The 26,385-nt window shown below is 35.5% G+C and overlaps 1 protein-coding gene across 1 annotated transcript; it reads left to right on the forward strand.

The window, feature by feature from the left end:
* The first annotated feature begins 492 nt into the window (after positions 1-492).
* Positions 493-25,377, forward strand: LOC135197462 (GATA zinc finger domain-containing protein 14-like). The gene is made up of 7 exons (XM_064224528.1): positions 493-500; positions 921-1,144; positions 4,372-4,501; positions 8,457-8,634; positions 17,231-17,361; positions 23,186-24,256; positions 25,095-25,377. The coding sequence occupies exons 1-7, from the start codon at positions 493-495 to the stop codon at positions 25,375-25,377; spliced, it is 2,025 nt and encodes a 674-aa protein (XP_064080598.1).
* Positions 25,378-26,385: the final 1,008 nt, after the last annotated feature.

Genomic DNA, 26,385 nt, shown 5'->3' on the forward strand with positions numbered 1-26,385 from the left:
TGTCTTTCATTTTGAAGCAAAAACAAGGAAATTTGTTCACAATAAACGCTGCGGCACCAGTAATGCATTGCAGAAAAAAAAAATGTGATATTGGATTGAGAATACAAAAGTGATTCTACATTCTATAAAGGATTCTTGTTCATTTATTTATTTTCTTTTAGTGGAACCCCGTTCTGCAGCACCTTTTACACCATCGTCCAAAGTAAATCTAGCAATAATAATAATAATAATAATTAATAATAATAATAATAATAATAATAATATTAATAATAATAATAATAAAACTGTAGGACACGTCTTCCCCTAAGACCAGAAGCATGTGCAAACGCTTAACGGTACCGAGAGCTGTCATCGAGTATATTTAGATCGCCTCGCGCTCATCGCTTATGGATCGGAAATCTAGAATGGACCTGTCGCGGTCTTTCGCTTAACGATCAGTGACACGATTTATGTTGTAGCTGCCCCTTCTGTTTGTCTCACTGTTTTACGATAATGGGACGGTCAGTTCTCTCTCAGCGACTTTCCTGGGTAAGTGCTTTCTACCGAGTGATTTGCAAATCCGTTCCACGATGCTTTAAGCTCTGCAGAGTTTGTTCAATTGATCCAGAAATGGCTTTGAATGAATTCTTTCATTAGGAAAATTTGACAGCAAACTTCATGAAAGTCTAGGCTTCAAAAGAAACGTAAAATGACTTCTTTACCAGCAGAAATATTGAAGCACACCTGAGCTTCATTTAATTTTCGAAAATTTCACAGCAAGTTTCAGCGACACTCGTGAAAGTCTATCTAAGCTTTAATAGAAAGCCAACGTAACTTCTCTAATATCAGTAATATTGACGTCTACTGAAGCGGCGACTTCTCTAATATCAGTAATATTGACGTCTACTGCAGCTCAATAAATTCTATGTTTATGATTACAGATTCCGCTACGCTGAGGTGACTCTGTCCCGAAATATAATGAAGCTCGAGTACTTTTGCCTGCTACTCTCTTCAGTGTATATAGGAGGTGGGCATTCGTCGTTCTTTCTCTGCGTCCAGAACAAGTTCATCTCTGAAAATGTTACAGTTATGCCTCCTCGGATGTCAAAGGCTCGGTGCTCGGTTTACATCGGAAAATTCTCTGCAGTCGGATTCGATTTCCAAGGTTGGTGACTCTTTTCTGCCATCGATGTAGTTCGGAATTCAGCACCATAAAAATTGTAAACATGTCTAGGAACTGACATTCACCTAGTTTTTTGTAGTGGTAGCAGCAAAATATGCGGAAAAAATAAAACATATTTCATATTCGTGATCAAAATCAAATATGGTGGTTATTGAGGAAACCAGTTGAAGGCAGCGAAGTTGAACTTTTCCAAGAAACGAATATTTAACCGAACAAATCATAGCAAATTTGTTATCAGTGACCAACTCAAAATTAATACGTTACCACGAAGGCGGGCACCAGCAGTGCATGTTATTGCATTTCACGAAAACCGGCGGAAAGTGAGGAAAAAACACTAAACACCTGTGCTCAAGAAATGCAGATTCAAAGCTGAATGATCGCCGAGTTGCGAAATGATGCAATCGAAGATACGGTAATTCTCTTAAGATGAGAGACTGATACCAAGGTGAACAGCAGTCACTACCAATGAGTTTCGAAGACTGAGATAAAAAATAAATAAATAAATAAATAAATAAATAATAAGGTAAACAGCCCGTGAGTTTCCAAGAAATCTTGAATGACTTCGGTTGCAAATTTGAGATGTAGTTTGTGTCGCCCGTGAATCATTCATAGCAACTGAGTCCACGATACCATTCGCTCTGTTCGTGATAAAAGGTTTTAAAGTTTCCTTCCTACAGTTTTAATAAAATCCTCACGAACATTTTGCAATAAAAAAAAATCAGCTATTAATTGAAGCAAAATTTTTAAAAGGTAAATTTGCTCATCGGATAAGAAAAACGAGACATGAAGGTTCACTGTATCTACATAATACATCTTTATTTGTTCGTTCGTTTCGTTTTGTGTGTGTGTCACTGTGTTCTTGTTCTATATTTATATGAGTGCGTGCACTCATATAAATATAGTGTAAAGGGTCAATTGGAGATTAATCTTAAAATCTCTAAATTATTAATAAACGAATCTCCATATTATCAATAAACACAAGGTGTATCCGTAAATTTTTTCCCGTATAAAGGAATGTAATATAGAATTAAGGCCAAGCGCTGGAACCTATGAGGTTCTTCAGCGTTGATACGGATATTAAGAGTAATAAGGTTTGAAATGTGCAACAGGATGAAAACCTCGTAATTGCACTGAGAAACATTTGTTAGAAGAGATTAGTAATATGAACGGAGATATAGTAAAAATAATGAAAGAGATTGCAGCTAAAGGCCGAAGGGACGCTGCGAAGAACATTAATACCTTCAGTGGATCGCGTGAAGAGCGCTGACGGCCGAGTCACGGCCCTACACCCCCTACTGGATTAAAATCTTCATGTCATTAAAAGCAAGGTGTATCCATTTTTTTTTTTCATATAGAGCAAGTCAATCAGCTAAATAAAAGCTCTTTGTTTACATAAGTCAAATGAGGACATACACAAAAGGTATAAATATGACGCATCTGATTTTATAGTCTTGTACGTAGCCAGTATGGCGTTGCGCTTAGCGACGAGATATTCGCGTTGTTCGCTATTTCCAAATCCGCGACACCTGTTCTACTCACGCTGTATATAGTAGAAAAACAAAAAACCCTTTACGACTCCCCTGTGCCAGTATAACACGCATCAAGATCAAAAGGCGTTCAAGGAATTCCGTAGTTGAACTGTAATTTAAATTTCACGATTTAATACTTCGATCATTGTTTTATTTCTATGTTTTTTTTTTTCTGATTCTCTCTGTTTTCTTTCTTCGTTCCTTCTACAGCGATTCTGTTAACAAAAAAATGAAAGGAACACATTCCATTCAGCGACTTTACAAACATTTCAAGCTTTACTTCTGTGACTGATTGAACAAAAAGTTCAGATTGGATTGTACTCACAGTAAAACAAGGCGTGATGCGACCTCCAGCTTACTCTGGATGCCTGTAAGATTTTCCCCTCATGTATAAGTTGTAAACATTATATCCCTAATTTTTAATGTAATTAAAACGCGCTAAAATCCACGGGCAAATAGATTCTTGTTTCACCAACGCAAATCAAAATGAATACGCTATACTTTATTAGAAATCATTTTTTATACCGTTTAACATGCACAGTATTTATTTTTTGCATTTTCATTCTAATAAATAAATCATATTTATCCCATCATCAAATGACTGTATCTTTAACTCAACGCGAAACACCTTTTTCAGACCTTTTTTACGCTCTCCGTAGACCTTTCCTACCCCCAACAACAAAGTAGTTCGTAGGCTTACTCCCCGAGTAAGGGAAACCGATTGCTAGCCCATCACCCTCTCCTTCCCGGACGTGACCCACGACATACAACAAAATGCCACAAGCAAATTTCACATTCCAAGTCGATATGCACACATGCAAAAACAAACAAACAAACAAACATGCACTTTCGAGTACACATGAATATGTTTAGTTTTTAGTGACATGCCCTTCAGGTGTTTAGGTTTCATTGTTTGAAAGATATTTCTGGAACCCTTCTTCCCTTTTAGCTTATTTATTTTTTGTTATACAAAAATAGTACCATTGGCATAAGAATGTCATGTACACTAAAGACAGTACCTACTAGAACACATGTGATCGTAAAGAATCATCACGCACATCATAGAAATTATCGATGAATTTCTAGCAAACTTCAACCGCTTAGTAAATAACAGTGAACTTCATAAGTAAATACTGTACTTACCCTCTTCATCACTGACTTCACATAACCACTTCTAAAACATGTCGTCCCTTTTTTGGCAAAGTGTCGAATATGCGTTTTCAATTTTCTGAGTTCTCTGCATTGACTTTCATTCTAACATTAACTTCCTGTTTTAGCTAAGTAGTAAGTGAGTCTCTCTCGCCATACACCTTGGATGGTGTGAGAGACGGGTTTGAGACTTTGCTGAAACAAAAAGCTAATGATAAAATCACCGTCGATGAACAGAACTAAAAAAATAAAATTGGGCAACAATGCATAATCTACATTTTGCCAAAAAGAAGAAGAAGAAAAAGGGCTGTATGCTTTAGAAACTACTATGAAGAGTGTAAGGAGAAGGTAAGATATTTACTTATGAGGACATATCCGACACTACCAAAAAAAAAAAAAAAAAAAAAAAAAAAAAACGGTGTACTTGGTCCCGTAAAGTTACCCCAGACACGCTTTATTATATTCAGTCTTGAACGTTGGTGCTTTCCTCGAAGAATTTTACCATTGAAACATTCCTTCTAATAAAATCAGATGGGGAGTGCGTCCTGAGGGGTCTTGGAGAAGGGGCAACCAACGCCGACGTTCGCTGCAGTCAACAGTGGGAACTGACAGCTCTACAAGAGGTCGCCAAGAACAAGTTGACGAATGCTTCTGCCCAATAGTAAGTCACGACACAAAAACAAGTAAGTCCTGAAACTGAAAGACTTTGGGAGTCTAGTGTTAGCGGCAATGGGTCACACGGACGTCCGAGATTTCTAGAAGCAACAGAAGTCAGTAGTGAATAACAGGTTCCCGGTAACTCTGCTTCATCAACGGATTCTTGGTTCAAACTCTCATGAGCAGCAGAAGACAAAACTGTCCAACTTCACAATGCTTTCTCTCTATTTCATGTGGACATGCTGAGGACACTAACATTATGTAATTTACTATCCACTGCTTTTACTTGCGTTGTTGGGCCCTACGTTTCATTTCTATGAGTTGTACATTGGAAATAATTAGGCGCACTTTATTGCCAATACATCAAGTTCCACCGGCTATTACACTTCAGTAGTTATGTCCTGTAACCAGCCACTTGATTACTAATTATATTCGAGTTGTCATATTGCATGATCTCCACTTATTAACCAACGGCAGTTCAGTGACTACGTTCTGCTATCAGCCACTTCATTACTTGTATTCGAATAATTATGATATATGATCAGCCACTTATTAACCACTTGAATTCAACTAACTCAAGGACACTGCTGTAAAGAAATTTCATTCACGCTTATTCACTCACTTAATTAACTCATTTTCAACACCGATATTTATAACTCCAGAAACCCGGGTCAGAACTCTCATTACAGAACACTAATCAGCAACTGACATTAGTGAACTGCAAAATATTATGGCCACCTTTCAAATTAATCTAAACCCATTTAACCATAAATTCAGCAATAATGAGCAGGAAAATATGTAAAAGGAAAAAGTTATCACAACGGACAAAGTTAATGGCATTAACTGTATTTCATAAATTTTAGGACACTTTATGTTATAAAGTAAACATGCTCATCATTTTGATTAATAACTAATCAGTCATCCCACAATCTACGACACAGAGGACGGTATCAGATGAGTGTTTCAGCATACCGAATTTACATTAGAATCGCTTTAATAAATTATATTTAATGCAACTGGCAGATTTCATGAAGTTCATGCATAGTGGTTGCCACAAAATTCCCACACGTCTATTTCCAGCCATAATGATATATATATATATATATATATATATATATATATATATATATATATATATATATATATATATATATATATATATATATATATATATACATATATATATGTAATATATATATACATTACATATATATACATACATACACACACACACACACACACACACACACACACATATATATATATATATATATGATATATATATGTATATATATATATATATATATACTACAGGAAACACCGATTGATTTACTCAGGAAGCAAATAACACCATAATGAGTCGGAAACTTCTATTGTACTATGAACAAGTTGAAGCATCCTGCACCACGCCCTTGAAAAGTTCTCTCACTATGCACGAGAGAGAGAGAAAGAGAGAGAGAGAGAGAGAGAGAGAGCGACTGGGTTGTTAATTCTGGAAATTTTTGGGGGGGATTCTGCTTTCAAAGTGACATTGAGACTTGGAGATAATTGCTCAGAGCGCAATGCACGTTTCATAGCTTAATCATTGCTATGGTTTTCCCCTTCCCCCCAAAGTTCCACGTGGGCCGAGTGCATTTCGCGCTCGGCTACTATTCCGGTGGTCCGAAGTTCAATTCTCGGCTCGGCCAACGCGGAACCAGAGAAATTTATTTCTGGTGATAGAAATTCATTTCTCGATACAATGTGGTTCGGATCCCATAATAAGCTGTAGGTCCCGTTGCTAGGTAACCAATTGGTTCCTAGTCACGTCATAATATATCTAATCCTTCGGATCAGCCCTAGGAGAGCTGTTAATCAGCTCAGTGGTCTGGTAAAACTAAGATATACTTAACTTTTCCCATTCCCTCCAAACACTCACTCACTCTTCACTGTAAAACAACTGTCATACTGTAAATAAGCATTCCCAATTGTCATAGTGCAAATGAGCATTCCTAATTGTCATACTGTAAATGAGCATTCCCAATTATCATAGTGCAAATGAGCATTCCCAATTGTAAATAAAAAGAAAAATTATCAATTTTTATACTGTAAATAAGCAGCATTCACACTTAAATAAGGGGGAAATTATCAATTTTCATACAATAAATAAGCAGTATTCATTCTGTAAATAAAATTATAATTATCAGTTTTCATACTGTAAATAAGCAGTATTCACATTGTAAATAAAAAGGGAAAATAGTTCATTTTCATACTGTAAATAAGCAGTATTCACACTGTAAACACATAGGGAGAGTAAACGATTTTCATACTGTAAATAAGCATTATTCATGCTGTAAATGAAAGGGAAATTATCAATTTTTACAATGTAAATAAATGGAAACAGAAAAATTCAGTGTAAATGCACAATATTCTTGCCGTAAATATAACGGAAACAATAGTGTAAATAAGCTATATATATACTGTAAATACAAAGGAAAATAAACAATTTTCATACCTTAAGCAATGAGGAACGGCCCAAGATTTACCACAGAACTATACAGTTGGCAGGACGTAAATCCCAGATTTTACTGAGAGAGAGAGAGAGAGAGAGAGAGAGAGAGAGAGAGAGAGAGAGAGAGAGAGAGAGATATCGAATTTTGTATCATGTCTGTAGCATTGTTCCGAGTGTCTGACAGACTATAATAGTTGTCTTAATAGAGACATAATGAAGCTCAATTATCAACACCCCCCCCCCCCCCCCCCCCCCCCCCCCCCAGCATTTTTTTACCAGGTTTTGGGGCCAGCATGAGGAGGAAACCCCTTTCTTGTCATCTTCGCCTTCTTCACTATCACAACCTAGAGGTCTCTTGCAATCTCGGTATGATCATGTTTACGGGCCGTAAACATGATCAAAAGCTACGATGAATTGTTAGTCTAAGTACAAGAGTACTTGACAAACTGCATTTGGAATGTCAACAAACATTTGTAAAATTGTGCCCTAGTATTTTTTATCAAAGAATCACAACAATTTATGTAGTTTTGCCTGATGGTTGCAATTTTTCGTTTGTCCAAAAAAGGACTAAGTTCATAATTTTTTTAACTACTTTAGAATTACTTTCACTCAACAATCTATGGCATGTCTAAGTTAAGTACTAATGAACCTTGGTATGTTATTGTCCAGGGGGACTTCGGCATGAAAACACTTGGAAATGTTTATGTTACAATTACTAAACTTAATTCTTTCGAGTTAATTCGGCCTTTTACGTTGGACGCTCCTAGATGTCTGATGCTTTTAATCTTACAATAACATTTTAAATCCTTAGTTACTACATGCAATCTGTATACCGGTTTAAAGTTGCCAGAAAGCTGATGTTTTTAATGACAATTATATTTTAAATACCTTTTTACTATATATATATATATATATATATATATATATATATATATAATATATATATATATATATATATATATATATATATATATATATATATATATATATGTATATATCAGTGTACCCATTTCGAGTTGCCAGATGGCTGATAATTTTAATATGATATTTAAAATCCATTTTACTAAATAAAATTTGTACATCTGTTTCAAGCTGCCAGATGGCTGATGTTTCTAATAAGACGATAACATTTTAAATCCCTATTTACAGCATAAAAACCAGTACAACCGTTTCAGGCTGCCAGATGGATGATATTTTTAATCTGACAATAATAATCTAAATTTCTTGTTACTAAATAAAAATCTGTACACCCGTTTCGAGATGTTTTTAATCTGACAATATTCTAAATCCCTTGTAACTACATAAAAATCTGTACGCACTTTCAAACTGCCAGATGTGTGTTAGTTTTTTACCTGGCATTATCATTATTAGTTTCCTGCTATTCACTACATAAAAACCTATACTCAAAGGGAATTGAGAATTCATATATTTCCTACAGACTTATAACCTTTACTTCCGTCTCATCCAGCATGACGAACACCACGAAGGAGAGCGCAGTGGATGACAACACCTCCACGAGATACAAGTCCCAAATGAACCTGACCAATCCTTGGTGGATGCTGGATCTGGGATCCGAGTGGAATGTCTACCGGATCGTGATCCAGCCAGTCAACGCGTCTACGGCCGCCAAATTCCATGACGTTGAGGTAGGCATTCGTTCGAATTCAATAATAATAATACTAATAATGATTTGTATTCGTCAGCAATCATTTCCCTTATTCCATGACGTTGAGGTATGTATTCGTTTGTATTCGATAATAAAATAATAATAATAATAATAATAATAATAATAATAATAATAATAATAATAATAATAATAATAATAATAATAATAATAATAATTTGTATTCTTCAACAATAATTCCCCAAATTCCATGACATTGAGGTATGTATTCGTTTGTATTTTTTAACTAATAATAATAATAATAATAATAATAATAATAATAATAATAATAATAATAATAATAATAATAATAATTGGCGCATGGGATGACTGCACCATTCGAGTTGATTTTTAATCGTCTCATTTTTTTTATAATTCCTTTCTCTTCTACATTCGTATTGGACAATGATTGGCAGATGAACTAAAAACTGCTGTACAAACGCCGCTGATGTATTTCTCTCTACTGCGGTATGAACATAGGACAATATTGTTCATTATTTAAAGTATATATATGCGAGAGAACAGAATTACAGGGAAGACTTAGTTAAAAGGACATGTTTAAGAAATGATCTACTCCCTTCTAATAATAATAATAATAATAATAATAATAATAATAATAATAATAATAATAATAACATAAGAAAGGAGTATACCCTCTTTTAATTAAAGTATGTTCTGTATAAAATCAATTCCACTGATGCTGCCATTCTTTTTAACACAACAACAACAACAACATTAATAATAATAATAATAATAATAATAATAATAATAATAATAATAATAATAATAATAATAATAATAATAATAATAATAAATATGTTTTCTTCGGGGTTTCTCCCTCTTAAAGTGGAAGTTTGTCCGTTGGTGATTATCATAAACTTGTAATTGTATGCTTTCTTTTTTATCAACCTATACAGTAAGGCTTCGCTTATAGTACAGTTGTTATAGTTAGTCCACTGTCCTAAGAAAACGATCCGTTGAATTGTGCTTCCCCAGATTTTACGAGGGGTCATAAGCACCAACCTTGGGGAAGTCCTTGCGTCAGGGACACCCTTTATCTCTAGAGGATCGTATTTCTCATCTCCCACTGAGACTTGACATCATCGGGATTTTCCTACTATGATAGCTGTTGTGTTTGTTTGTTTGTTTGTTTGAATGGTGTTTTTACGTTGCATGGAACCAGTGGTTCTTCAGCAACGGGACCAACGATTTTACGTGACTTCCGAACCACGTCGAGAGTGAACTTCTATCACCAGAAATACACATTTCTCACTCCTCAATGGAATGGCCGAGAATCGAACCGCGACCACCGAGGTGGGAAGCAAACACCATACCAACCACGCCACTGAGACGCTTGATAGCTGTTGGATAATAATAATAATAATAATAATAATAATAATAATAATAATAATAATAATAATAATAATAATAATAATAATATTTTAAATAGGATGGCTTAATAATAATAGTCATAAACTTTTAAATAGGATGGTTGCTTCATATTTTTATCTATTTATTTATATCATTTTGATAATTTATTTTGACTTTTTTCATTAAGTAGTCTCTTCTTCTGTATTTCGGCGTATGTTCTGTTACTTCTTCCTATTGAACACCACATTCTTTCGAACTGAATTTCATGCCAATGTCCCCCATAGTCCTGTTCCATATGAATAGGGTATACATCTTTTCATTATATATCATAATAATTCGAGTTCATTATACAGTAGTCTGTAAAAAACGAAAAACAAAGGATTGGTCTACATTATATTTCTGTAAACAAAACAGACTTTTCACAGGGGTACGGGACTCGGTATGAGAAAAGGATTTAATATTCGGTTTTTTAAAAGACTGTAATTGAAAATGTATAAGACCTATCAGGAAATAAGTTAAGAGCGGGTTAACAAAAATTACGGACCCAAACGTGAATTACAACGAACAGTAATAGGCAATAGTTATTAATTTGGATTCCTATCAGTACAGTACTGAACTATCAGGTTTCGAGTTCTAATTTTTATGTATAGAAACGTACGCAACACACGTTCCATCCTATTCATAGTGAATATAATAAGATAAGTCTAGGATGTATGTTGCGTTTCACAAACCCTACCACTAAGACAATTGGTTTGCCTGTTCAAAAGTCGTCGACTAAAAGAATAAATAAAACTCACATCAATCTTCGCAAATAGAAAGGTGATTCATTGTGCATTTACGGTAATGGCTGTGCTTTCTAAGTAACCTTTTCAATGTGAATAATATAAATGTTGTAATTTTATCAAACAAAAGGTGTAACTCACGGCATCAACTCTTACAAAGAGTATACTCGTAAACAGATATATCTGAGAAACAATGCCAAGTAAAAGAAAAACTATGAAAAAAAAAAAACTAAAGTATACAGAGAGACAACCACGTTCGCGAGAGAACAAGACAGAAAAAGGCACGGCAAAAAAACTGAAATAGTTTTGGCGGTCGATAAAAAAAAAAAAAAAAAAAAACTAGTATGAATCTCACTAACCAACCACAGGAAAAAAGATAAACGACCCTTCGCTCTGACAATTCGAAGACATAAACCCCACCAAGCATGTTTTTTTTTGGGGGGGTGGGGGGCAGTCATCGCATGATGGCAGGCGTGTTTATCCGTTATTACGAGTTTTTGTTGCCAAAGAGCCAAAATTTAATGCAGTATCGTATCCATCCACCCGCACAAACATTCCAAACCCGATGGATAGTCTTGTCGCGTGTCTTCTACAATAAAAAAAGAACATTAATGCGTAGATGTCACATTCTAAAAGGCTTGTGAATTCGACGACTTAGAAAAACAGCGGCTACATCCATCAACATCCACAGTGAGCGCTTCGCACACTACATAACAAGGATGGGCAATAACTCGATGAATAATGATTGCAATTTGCCCAACTTTGCCTGGGCAACGGGTTAGCAAAACATTTGCTTACGAATCATCCATTTTTGTTTTTCTGCAAACTGAAAAAAATTAATAATAATATTAATAATAATAATTAATAAAATGAATAATAATTAATAATAATAATAAAATAATAATAATAATAATAAAATAACTATTATTACTATATAATTAAGAATATAATTCTCATATGTGTTTACATTTACATCATTGTGAATTTCTTCACCATTGTTCAAAATTTATCTTATGTTAATTAAATTTAATTACATTCATTATTTTTTGGAAGAAGAGGCCTCTTTTAAACAAACAAACTCTGTTGGAATAAAAATGGCAGAAAATTCAGCGCAATTATTCTTATATTTTATCTTTTTTATTTTTCATATTACTCGCTTCTCTGGTTCAGCTATACTTCATAATAATTGGCCAATATTCTTATTGGAAGAAATCTAAATAATGCTGAAATTTGCTGTCAATGCTGGTATTACTGAGAGCAAAATCCTGTTCTTAATGAAATATCACATTCCGCATTATTTAGATTCCTCCCGATATGAATATTGGCCAATTATTAAGAAGTATCGCTGAGCCAGAGAAGCGAGAAATAAGAAAATAGAACAGATAATATCTGCGATTAATTCGCTGAATTCTGCTATTTTGCTCTGCAGTATCAACATTATTATTATTATTATTGCATCGGGCATCATATCAGATGCTAACTCCTCTTAAGCTGCATTATTTGCAAGCGGATCCAGTATCCCAAGGAAAAACTGACTTGACGAACTGAAAATGCAATTAAATTCCCACTAAAGGATTGTGGACCCTTTGAGGGTAAAGGACCTTTTTTGTTCACAAGCAAGGAGTTCCCAGAACAGTCAACTTGATTTACTCCTTATCGGGTTTACCAAAGGTGGGTTTCAAAGAATTAATAAGTCCGACTATAAGCCAAGAATGGTTAAAATTAATAATGAAATACTTATTTACCTTAAAACTAATTACACATAGAAGTGGACTTTTTAAAGAAAGCCGGGACGCAGTGTTACCATGCAGCATTATACCGGTGGTCTCGGTATAATGCTGCATGAGCCTCGACCCATATAGACGCAAGATTATGACTAACTTTAAGTTTAAATAAAATTAGAAAGTACTGAGGGTAGAGGGCTGAAATTTGGTATGTTTGATGATTGGAGGGTGGATGATCAACATACCATTTTGCAGCCCTCTAGCCTCGGTAGTTTTTAAGATCTGAGGGCGGACAGAAAAAGATTCGTGACAGATAAAAATGCGGACGGACAGAAAAAGCCGGCACAATAGTTATCTTTTCAGAAAACTTAGAATAAAAAAAAAGTAAAAGTAAATCTCGTTGCATAATAAGAAAGCGTATTTCAAGTCAAATAAACGACAACATTGGCGATGAAATCAGGCTTAACTACAAACGCCATGTTATCTTATCTGTTTTGCAAAACTCATTATAACCAGAAATTGAGGAAATTACACGAGAGTAAAATATGTAGAATGTGTCATTATCAAATACGGAAGCTCTCAAATTCCAGATGCATCTTCATATAAAACTTTGCTTTATCTGATTGGGCAAAGTAGGCTAAGACACATGACAAGATTTACGTCGAAGTAACGACTGAAAATGGTACCGCTTTAATCAGTAAAAGACACAAGATTTACACAGCGTACTAAATAAAGTGCACCATTCATTAGACCAGGGGTTTTCAACCTTTTCCTCCTCACGTACCCTTTTGGGTATTTGTAATGCCAGTAATGTGCCCCCTTCACTTTGTATAACGAGGGAAATAAAACCAACTCAGAAAAACTGTACAGAAGGGAAATAAGTTCATAACTCTCCTGACATAACCAGTAATATTGTAAACATAAAGAACTCCATAAAAAAACAGACAATTTTTCATAGTTATTCACCTCTGGTTATGCAGTAAATTTTCAAGGTTATGTTACTGAGCTGCAAAAACAAAATACATTATTATTACATCAGCTGCAAAGGTAGTTAATGAAATGGCTGAAACTGTTGTCATTATCTTAATTGGCCGAGGAGCAGTTTTTGCTAAAGCACATTGATAGTCGGCATCTCACATTCATTCGAGTGCCATGGAGAGCGCGTACCCCCTGACAGACCCTTGGCGTTCCCCCTGGGGTACGCGTACTCCAGGTTGAAAACCTCTGATTTAGACAGATGGGACCTTAAGAAAGCCAGAAGTAATGAGAGCAGAGCACGCAAAAATTGAAGAAGTGACATTAGAAAGAAGTTGAATGAATGAGGTTGAAACTTTCGAATGTTTGGGAACGATGCTACCCAGTACAGGTTCTGTTGGGTTGGAATTTAGTGAAAGACCCAAAAAGGCAAAACATCACAATGGGCAGGCTGAACGTCTTAGAAATCAAACAGAAATTGTACATGAAAGTAAGGGTATGCACACAAACACGCTGACACATGGGTAATACATTTACATAGAGACACATACACATGCATACATATAATATATTATATATATACACACATATATATAATATATACATATATGTAAACATATAATATATATGTACACATATAAATGAGGTGTTATTGTTCTGCTTTCATTATTTATATTGCCTGCATTAGAAAGTGTTTATGTGTATGCATGAATGTATGCATGTATGCATATACATACACACACACATATATATATATATATATATATATATATATATATATATATACACTAGTATATTAACCAGATGATACGGCCAAAACTGAAATATCGGAGTGCAAGATCATTTGCTTTTACTGTAAAGCCTTCAAAAACATATTTTCGCCTACGTTTTATTTTATATCGCAATGTTATTTCCGGGAGAAAAGTTAAAACACAGCCAAGCATACTATATATAAATTTACCTAATTTTATACTCAGTGTCATGTGCACCTTACTCTCATTTTATTTTTTGCATTACCTCTGCATTATTCTACATAATAGGAAAGCGTGCTTGGTTATATCTCATGTGTTTTGCCCGTAAGAATGTATGCGCATGCAATAATAATAATAATAATAATAATAATAATAATAATAATAATAATAATAATAATAATAGTGTACTTAGGAAGCAGACCCTCTCTCAAGCATACTTTATTAACAGTAATGGCTACTTCAGCAGCGTTACACTTGTAGAGATTCTTCTTTATTTTGCGAATAGCTGCTTTTTCCGTGCTACTTAAATAGGCTAGTAGAGCGCCTATAGAGGTCATGGTCAAATACAGGGTCAAAATAGGTGTATATATTTGAATTTTACAGATAGACTATGATACCATAGTCATCAAAGTCATTAACGATTTTCTCTCTCTCTCTCTCTCTCTCTCTCTCTCCAGACGAAAGCTCGCTTTAAGAAAGAAGAGAGAGAGAGAGAGAGAGAGAGAGAGAGAGAGAGAGAGAGAGAGAGAGAGAGAAAATCGTTAATGACTTTGATGACTATGGTATCATAGTCTATCTGTAAAATTCAAATATATACACCTATTTTGACCCTGTATTTGACCATGACCTCTATAGGCGCTCTACTAGCCTGTTTAAGTAGCACGGAAAAGGCCGCTATTCGCAAAATAGAGAAGAATCTCTACAAGTGTAACGCTGCTGAAGTAGCCATTACTTTTAATAAAATAAAAATAATAATAATAATCAGCTTAGAAAACTTTTCACCGTCACATAATACTGATAACTGACACGAGCATGCTTCAGGCCGTCTGATAATTTTAGTAAAATTCAATACAAACAAACACACATACGAATTTGGTTATAGACATTCACGTACGCGCGTCCGTGTCCATTAATGTTTCTCAGTATTCTTGAGACATGAAAAAGCTCCCCAAAATCAGCGTGATAAATGAATTTACTGTCAATCATCTTACAGTCCTTAAAATATATCGGTCAGCTTCAAGGAGAAGCTCGATAACATCAGCGACCCCATCGGAAAAGATTGTTTGTGTCGATGTCAATTCCGATAGGTTCATTGGTTAGTATCTTGGACAATGGCGTCGCCATTGGTATAAATTATCAGACTCAGAAGACTTTAGTGCGCCTCTGACTAGGGCTATTTCACCTTCTAAAGGTAAAGACATAAATTGGCTTCTTCGACAAAGACGGTGGTCGTGCGTGTGGGTGTACCAATAGAAAAGTAGTATAATAAATCTGTGGCGATACGGAATCCCACTGATTTATAGCAAATGTGGCCGTGAAAGAAACGGCTCCCATTTGAGGTGCGATAAAAATCGTCAATTTCATCTAAAATTATTACTACTTTTACTCGGTAAAAAAAAAAAAAAAAAAAAAAAAAACCCGAGTTGACTTGGAGAAGATGGTTATTCATGGCGAAAAAAAAACACTGAGTTCATAGTGGAGTATATTAATTGCGCTACTTGAGATTATTATTTTAAATACATTTATTATACTGATCCGGCATCAAATGTATAAAACAAATTAACTCAAACCAGTGTATTTTAAGTCGGGAAATGAATTTCCCGACAAATTTAAGTTACCGAAAACTATATTATAATAATGTGTGTCTATGTATATGTATATGTTTATGTATATATTCGTTACTTGTATTAGGCTTCAGTAGGATTCTTTAATTTACAAAGTGTAAACCATCCTGTCTTATTGAAGCCTAATAAAAGTAATATGAATTATATAGACAGTGAAGTTGTGTAGCTATTTTGTGATATATATATATATATATATATATATATATATATATATATATATATATATATGTATGTATGTATATGTATGTATGTATGTATGGTTGTTGGTAAATATCTGCAACAGATAACATTACAGCCAATCGTGGTTGGCGATTGTTTCTGCTCCACCCAAACGAGGTCATAATTCACATGTTTTGACCAATCAGAAGCAACACAAAAACTTCAATGATATCGACTTCCTATATTTACCGTCAGCTCAAAACAGAGGAAAAAGAAAGGGGGGGGGGGGACCCTTCAGGAGACGAGTATTCCTTAAATCAGATCACAGTCACAGGTTTATAAGAAACAAACTGCCAAACAGCGAATGATTTGCGCAAACACATCATATGTGTGTGTGTGTATGTGCGTGAGAGAGAGAGAGAGAGAGAGAGAGAGAGAGAGAGAGAGGGAAAGCAATCTTTGACAGACGCAAATATTTTGTTTAACCTAATCATGTCTGCTACTGCATTTTGCTAACTTATTATATTGTAAACTTACATTTTTTTTTTTCGAAGTTCTGATGCTAAAAAAAAACAAGTATCTTTGGCGCTCTATCAAATTTTTCAAATCAAGAATCTAAACACATTCTTTGTGTAGACGCTATCATTGCTCTTCTCTCTCTGTCTCTCTCTTTCACTAAATACTAAGGACATGTACCCCCTTTCACATGATTATTCTCAAAATTAATCTACATTGCAACTGATCTCTCTCTCTCTCTCTCTCTCTCTCTCTCTCCAACAATTCCAAGGAAACGAACCCCTTTCACATAATTATTCTAAACATTAATCTACATTGCAGATTGCTCTCTCTCTCTCTCTCTCTCTCTCTCTCTCTCTCTCTCTCTCTCTCTCTCTCTCTCTCTCTCTCTCAAAAAGAATTCTAAGGAAACGAACCCCTTTCACACAATTATTCTAAAATGAATCTACATTGCAGATTCGATGCAGTTCCGTCCCCAAGGTGAACGATTCTTTCAGTACATGGAAACTCCTGTCTACTTACAAAGGACCTTACACAGCCAACCAGGGACTTCTGACTCTCTACGTCAGTGGAGGAGTGATTACAAGGTGAGGAGGTTGGTTATATATACGTAGTAATTATAATAATATATATATATATATATATATATATATATATATATATATATATATATATATAATATTTAACAATCGGGGTAAGGGCGAACTCATCGCACATCACATTCTCATCCAGATCAAGGGCAGGAATTCAGAAGCAGAAGACACAGTATCCATTTATTCCAAGCTTTCGTGATTCATAATCACATCATCAGGGATATCTACAACAATAAAATACAATATATCAATATAAATATAAAATTAAAAGAGCTATATACAAAACTTTAATTTTAAAAGCGGACGAAGGAAACTGATAAAAACGAAATAAAAAGTAAAATTGTTAAGAGCAGAAAAACATACGTGAACAAAGACGCACTTAGAAACAAAATAGTAAATTCAAAACACATACTTAAATACAGACACACACAAAAAAAAAAAAAAATTGCTAATAATAAATGAATAAAATACTGGAGGTTAACCTACCATTACAGAGGATAAAGACGCACTAAGAACAAAACATACACAAATTTTTGAGAGAGGCAAAGAGTTAAGAAAGATACAAGGGAACAGCGGTTGTTTGGCAGTTCAGAGAAGGAACTCGTTGTTTGATATTTAATGTTTCGAGGATAAGTAGTTCTTGTGGGTTGTTTGTATAACCAATGATCTTAAAATCTTCATAGATGATTTCAGTTTTGCATTTAATTGTATGGCTACGTATATTAGAGGATTCCGGATTTGTCAATCGACATCCAGTTCTATAACTTATTCCTCTATGGGAATCGGCCCTCACCCTGAGAAGCCGCCTGGTGGATCCAATATATTTTCCCAAATTACATTTAGGACAGTTGTACTCGTAGACAACCATCCAGACGACATCAAAGGCGGTAGCCGATCCTTGAATCTAAAAAGAGAGCCAATATTTTTAGGGTTCTTGGGTATTAATTTTAGATTGATGGCCCCAATGTATTTTTGGACGGTTTTCAAGAAATCCCTTCGAAATTTATCTTCATATAAGAAAGGAAATGTTGCATAGAATGGGAGTTTAGGAACGTCAAAACACTTTGGCCTATTGGAGAATTTTCTATTTAGAAGTTTTTTGAGGAATCGTGAAAAACATGGGTAGGGAAACAATTATTGGTAAAGTATTGTTGTAAGAAGACAATTTCTTGGTGAAAGAGGTTCCAGTCCGATGTTAAAGATAATGCACGATGTATAAGAGTGTAGATAGAGTTCAGTTTAAAATTTGATAAAACAAAAGCTATAAAAATTAGACCCCAGACCAGTAAAAGTTTTCTTTCTGAATATAGATGTGTTAAAATTGTCATTACCTTTGGTTACGAGTATATCTAAAAATGCTAGCTTGGATTCGTGTTCTTTTTCTATTGTGAAAGTGATGTTGTGATGATAGGAATTACAAAATTCTAAGAAGCGTTCAGCATCGTGGTCGTTGTTTAAACAGAATAAAAGTGTCATCAACATATCTAGCATAGAATAGGGGGCGATAGGCTAAGGGGCACTCATCGAGTATTCGCTCCTCCAGGGAGCACATGAAGATGTTGGCGAACGTAGGTCCGAGAGGAGAACCCATGGCCATGCCCTCTATTTGTCTGAAAAGCACACCATAAAAATAAAAGCCGTGTCCAGCACGGCCAGTTCTAAAAATATCTTAAAAAGGGAGCGGCTAAAACTATGATACAATGAATCGGAGGTGGGAAAAAGTTTGTCCAAAATTATATCTATCGTTTCTCTAACAGGTATATTAGTGAATAACGACTCCACATCGAAGCTTGCCATGAAAAGGTCCGAATCTTGTGGAAGAATGCGTTGTTTAAACTGTTCAGAGTTAGATACAGTATACTTATTAGTGGTCAGGGGCTCCAATAGGGGAACAAGAAATTTAGCCAATTGTAATTTGGAGTTCTAAAGGAGGCCAAGATAGGGCGAAGGGGGACGTTTGGGTTTGTGGGACTTTGGGGTAGACCGTACCAAAAATTCCAAAAGAGGAACCTGTAACAAAAGATGATTTGATTATTACAGGGCCTGATGAACGGGGAGGGGAACTGTCATCTTAGACAAATTGGAATACGTCAACAAAATGACCCAAATCTTAAATGACCCGACTAAATTTGAAGAAATTGGTCTCCCTAATTATCAAATCATCTTAGAATGGAAGACAAGAAATCAATAGATTTCTCCGTAGCCTTAAGAATGAGAACATCATTAACGAGAACACATACCATGATCTTTTTTGTTACAGGTTCCTCTTTTGGAATTTTGTACGGTCTACCCAAAGTCCACAAACCCAACGTCCCCCTTCGCCCTATCTTGGCCTCCTTTAGAACTCCAAATTACAAATTGGCTAAATTTCTTGTTCCCCTATTGGAGCCCCTGACCATAATAAGTATAACTGTATCTAACTCTGAACAGTTTAAACAACGCATTCTTCCACAAGATTCGGACCTTTTCATGGCAAGCTTCGATGTGGAGTCGTTATTCACTAATATACCTGTTAGAGAAACGATAGATATAATTTTGGACAAACTTTTTCCCACCTCCGATTCATTGTATCATAGTTTTAGCCGCTCCCTTTTTAAGTATTTTTAGAACTGGCCGTGCTGGACACGGCTTTTATTTTTAATGGTGTGCTTTTCAGACAAATAGAGGCATGGCCATGGGTTCTCCTCTCGGACCTACGTTCGCCAACATCTTCATGTGCTCCCTGGAGGAGCGAATACTCGATGAGTGCCCCTTAGCCTATCGCCCCCTATTCTATGCTAGATATGTTGATGACACTTTTATTCTGTGGTTTAAACAAGACCACGATGCTGAACGCTTCTTAGAATTTTGTAATTCCTATCATCACAACATCACTTTCACATAGAAAAAGAACACGAATCCAAGCTAGCATTTTTAGATATACTCGTAACCAAAGGTAATGACAATTTAACACATCTATATTCAGAAAGAAAACTTTTACTGGTCTGGGGTCTAATTTTTATAGCTTTTTGTTTTATCAATTTTAACTGAACTCTATCTACACTCTTATACATCGTGCATTATCTTTAACATCGGACTGGAACCTCTTTCACCAAGAAATTGTCTTCTTACAACAATACTTTACCAATAATTGTTTCCCTACCCATGTTTTTTCACACGATTCTCAAAAAACTTCTAAAATAGAAAATTCTCCAATAGGCCAAAAGTGTTTTGACGTTCCTAACTCCCATTCTATGCAACATTTCCTTTCTTATATGAAGATAAATTTCGAAGGGATTTCTTGAAAACCGTCCAAAAATACATTGGGGCCATCAATCTAAAATTAATACCCAAGAACCCTAAAAATATTGGCTCTCTTTTTAGATTCAAGGATCGGCTACCGCCTTTGATGTCGTCTGGTGTTGTCTACGAGTACAACTGTCCCTAAATGTAATTTGGGAAAATATATTGGATCCACCAGGCGGCTTCTCAGGGTGAGGCCGATTCCCATAGAGGAATAAGTTATAGAACTGGATGTCGATTGACAAATCCGGAATCCTCTAATATACGTAGCCATACAATTAAATGCAAAACTGAAATCATCTATGAAGATTTTAAGATCATTGGTTATACAAACAACCCACAAGAACTACTTATCCTCGAAACATTAAATATCAAACAACGAGTTCCTTCTCTGAACTGCCAAACAACCGCTGTTCCCTTGTATCTTTCTTAACTCTTTGCCTCTCTCAAAATTTGTGTATGTTTTGTTCTTAGTGCGTCTTTATCCTCTGTAATGGTAGGTTAACCTCCAGTATTTTATTCATTTATTATTAGCAATTTTTTTTTTTTTTTTTGTTGTGTCTGTATTTAAGTATGTGTTTTGAATTTTACTATTTTGTTTCTAAGTGCGTCTTTGTTCACGTATGTTTTCTGCTCTTAACAATTTTACTTTTTATTTCGTTTTTTATCAGTTTCCTTCGTCCGCTTTTAAAATTAAAGTTTTGTATATAGCTCTTTTAATTTTATATTTATATTGATATATTGTATTTTATTGTTGTAGATATCCCTGATGATGTGATTATGAATCACGAAAGCTTGGAATAAATGGATACTGTGTCTTCTGCTTCTGAATTCCTGCCCTTGATCTGGATGAGAAGTATATATATATATATATATATATATATATATATATATATATATATATATATATATATATATATATATATATATATATATATATATATATATATATATATATATATATATTTATATATATTTGTGTGTGTGTGTGTGTGTGAATTTTTATCACATCACTGTGATTCATATACATTCATTGAGCTACAAATGTCCTTTAATGTCCAATTCGCTACCTCGGAATTAATATATTTTCATATATGTTAACCGAAGGGGAAATTTTGGTTGATAATAATTTTCTCCTCTCGTGGGTTGATGTTGGCCGAGTCGATAATGTCACTGGAGTCCTGATTTCTCCTCAGCTCTCTGGGCGCTAGTTCGAACCCACGAAAGGACGAAATTATTATCAACAACAAAAATTCCCTTTCGGTTAACATATGAAAATATATTAATTACCGATGGTAGAGCGAATTGGATATTAAAGGGCATTTATAGTTCGTATGAATATATATATATATATATATATATATATATATATATATATATATATATGTTTTATATGTTTCTTGCACTTCTGAGCCGAGTAGATATGCTGTTCAATACATCACTTAGATGGAGACAAAAACACGAGAAGTATAATTTTAAAGAATATCTCCAAACTGCTTTAGCGCCATCTAAAATGTGCAATATTTCAAACAGGGATTTTTGATGATGGAATTAGCAAAATGGGACCAATATATCTTACTTTAAAAAACAGATTTAGATTATCATTTATATTGGCTCTCTAGCTTTGAGACCCAGTTAAGAAATATCTATATATTAAAGTTTACATTATAGGGAAACAAAATCCAAAACTAAAATAAGACTGAGGAAGACTGCTGAAAGTAGATTAAAGGTTCATGAAAAAGTGATAGAAAGATCACTTTCATGAAGAGCGCAAAATTATACTGTGATCAGAGGAGCCACGACGAGAGGCCCAAAGTAAATAGCAGTTAATGAGCAGCGTGGCATATCCATGTCATGGAAATAAGGACGAACTATAAGCTTCATATTTTCTTCAAAGTATTTTGTTACCGAGCTGCCTGAGAGTCCCAGGAAGTCACAGACCAAAGAGTAGTTGATGATAATCAAACAGAAGGATGCAGTGGAAGAAGGTTGGAATCCTGACGTCCTGTTGAGCTCGAAAAACAATGACCATGACTTCTCACAACCTTTTTGAGTGTATTACTTAGTTGATTGGTATGTATCACTCTGGCACCATGACAGACAATTGAATGAATTGTGGCTCTTAGGAGGGACGAGCTATAGTTCAAGAAGGAAATGCTGTTGATAAGAGTGTTTGGGAGGACGTAGGCCTAGTATTCTAGTATTGTTGCTAAGAAAGCAATACTAGGCTTACGTCCTAGTATTTGAATAAAGGGCCTTGTCATTCACTTTAAATTAAAGTAATATATATATATATATATATATATATCTATATATATATATATCGTATCTATATATATATATAGTATATATATATATATATATATATAACGTATATATATATATATATATATATATAGTATATATATAGTATATGTATATATATATATATATATAAACTTTTTCTTTTGCAGATATATCAGCATCCAAAAACTTAATTCGAGCAATGAGGAGCTGGAACTAGTGGAGGTCAAAGTTTATGCAGTATATTTTCAAGCTACAACAACAACAAGTACAACCACGACTACAACAAGACCAAGTACAACCACGACTACAACAACACCAAGTACTACAACCACTACTACAAAACCAACTACAACATCTCTGAACACAACCACGACATCAACAACACCAAGTACTACAACCACTACTACAAAACCAACTACAACAGCTCTGAACACAACCACATCAACAGCAACAACCGCAACTACAACAGCTCTGAACACAACCACATCAACAGCAACAACTGCAACTACAACAGCTCTGAACACAACCACATCCACAGCAACAACCGCAACTACAACAGCTCTGAACACAACCACATCAACAGCAACAACTGCAACTACAACACCTCTGAACACAACCACGACATCAACCTCAAGTACAACCTCGAGTACCACAACTACAACCACACCGAGTACAACCACATCTACCACTACAACAACACCAAGTACAACTACAACAACACCGAGTACAACCACATCTACCACTACAACAACACCAAGTACAACTACAACAACACCAAGTACAACCACATCTACCACCACAACAACACCAAGTACTACCACAACTACAACACCAAGTACAACCACATCTATCACTACAACAACACCAAGTACAACCACATCTACCACTACAACAACACCAAGTACTACCACAACTACAACACCAAGTACGACCACATCTACCACTACAACAACACCAAGTACAACCACAACTACAACCACGCCCAGCACAACCACATCAACTGCAACTACTACAACAACACCAACTACAACCACAACTACAACCACACCCAGTACGACCACATCAACTACTACTACTACAACAACACCAACTACAACAACAACTACACCCACAACCACAACAACAACGCCAACTACAACCACGACTTCAACAACACCAACTACAACTACAACTACACCCACAACCACAACAACAACGCCAACTACAACCACGACTTCAACAACACCAACTACAACTACAACTACACCCACAACCACAACAACAACGCCAACTACAACCACGACTTCAACAACACCAAGTACAACTACGAGTACAACGACAAGTACAACCACAAAGGCCCCTTGAAACCACACCTTCCACAACCACGGCTTTCACTGCAACTGAAACTTCAAACATAACTACAACATCTCTCATTACAAACGAGATCATAAACACATCCACAACATGTACAATAGTAAAAAATGAATATTCAATGAACACTACTACCCTAGCCACAACACCTATAACTGCTACAACCTGGACCCCTAAAAAAGGAGGAATCCTCTGGATATGTCTACAGTTACGGTAGATTTTAAATGGACTGGAATGTGATAAATATATTAATTTAACATGATAAATAATAAACAATTTATATGATACAATGGTAAAATATATATATGAAATAGTGTATTACTGAGGTCTCGGATATCTTTACCAGGAATATCTCACGTAATACAGTTATGCGTGTGTTTGAGTGCGTGCGTGTGTGTAGAAGAAACACTGAGGATATTTCAATTTAGTTTTAATTTTGTTCTCTCTCTCTCTCTCTCTCTCTCTCTCTCTCTCTCTCTCTCTCTCTCTCTCTCTCTCTCTCTCTCTCTTATAAATAATTTTCCAACCCATATAAGCTTTTAACATGTCGTTGTAGAAACTTCCCTGCAGATTCATTCTAATAATTAAAGTGTTACAATAAATCTCTTGGAGCCTCCACATCCTTTCTTCGTATTTATATCTTAGTTTACATTCAAACATATTTTTTTAGATAGTTAGAATAAATGTTTATTGGCACCTTCAATTTTTGTGAGATTTTTCCATTTAGTGACGAGGTAATGACGAGGCTGCCGATTCTTCGTGGACTAGAATTATGATTCCAATGTCCTTCATGTATGATACCATCCAAGAGGGGGCAATGGGACTCCCAGCAAGGAAGTCCTCCTCGGGGCAGCTTTCCCAGGAGGGAGGCAAAGCTCCAGCTATGCCGGAGAGCATCCCCTGAGAGCCCAGAAAAAGCCCAGAGCTCAACTGCAGAGAGGTCCTCGTCTAGGGCACTCTTCCCACGAAGAAGGCAGGGGTCCTGTCAGGCCGGGAAGCATCCCTGGTGAAGGGCCTCACAATACGGGTTTGAGCCAAGGCTTTTTAGATATGGCATCCTTTATGAGGATCTGCAGTGCCTTGCCCTGGTAGAGGCCCTCACAAAATGGGTGTTGGCCAAGGCTTCTTATTGTAGGCATCCATTTAGGAGGGCTTCCAGGCCCTCCCCAAAGAATACCTTCCAAAAGCGGGCCAGGGCACTCAAAGCAGCGAGGTCCCCTTCATGGGGTGTCTTTCCAAGGGTGAAGGCATGGCTCCTACCAGACCGAGAAGCATCCAGGTAGAGGTTCTTACCACAGGGTGGGAACCAAGTGAATAATGTGCATATCTTGAAGATGGATTCCAGTCCCGTCCCCAGGATGCCTTGCCAGAGGGAATGAAGGCACCTTGTCAGAGAAACAGATAATTTACACACAGGCTGATGATAAGGAGATCACTGTGACATACATTCCGATGAAGTAAATTATTTGTCTCCAGCTAGCCAAACCATTACTGAATCATTCGATAATATCAAGTTCTTTTACAGCATGAATATCATGCACTTGAATGTGGATTGGCATTTACCCTCTTCGTACAAAATTAACCAGTGTATGACAATTTCAAGAAAAATAATGCAGTTATTTACTGGCAACTCTTAGGGGGGATGGAGATAGTCCGAGCACATACCAACCCCAACCCACTCCCATGATATATAGCAATTCAAGAAAATGGAAGGCAATTTGTTTTGTATTTACGATGACATCCAGTGAATAATGTGTATATTTTCTGTGCGCGTCTCCAAGTTCCTTGCTAATATTTTTTTCTGGTAATTGCGTAGTGTTCTACCGATTCATTGATTGATCTTAAAAAAAATATGACACGATATTTTGTGTGTTTATTTTTCTTCTGTTTTGAGCAGTCCTGTGGATTTGTAAGAGTTTTCTGACTTCGCTTCATGAACTTTCATTTACTACGAAATATTTTGCTGTATACTCTTTTTTTTTTTCTTCTTCTTTTTTCATAGATGAATGTGGCAAACTGTATATTCTATACATGTACTTGTGCAATTTACTTCTGTATTCTATATCTTGATTTGCTTATTATTTACATCGTGCTAGGCAT

This window comes from Macrobrachium nipponense, chromosome 21 (genome assembly GCF_015104395.2).
Source record: "Macrobrachium nipponense isolate FS-2020 chromosome 21, ASM1510439v2, whole genome shotgun sequence".
NCBI classification, from domain to species: domain Eukaryota; kingdom Metazoa; phylum Arthropoda; class Malacostraca; order Decapoda; family Palaemonidae; genus Macrobrachium; species Macrobrachium nipponense.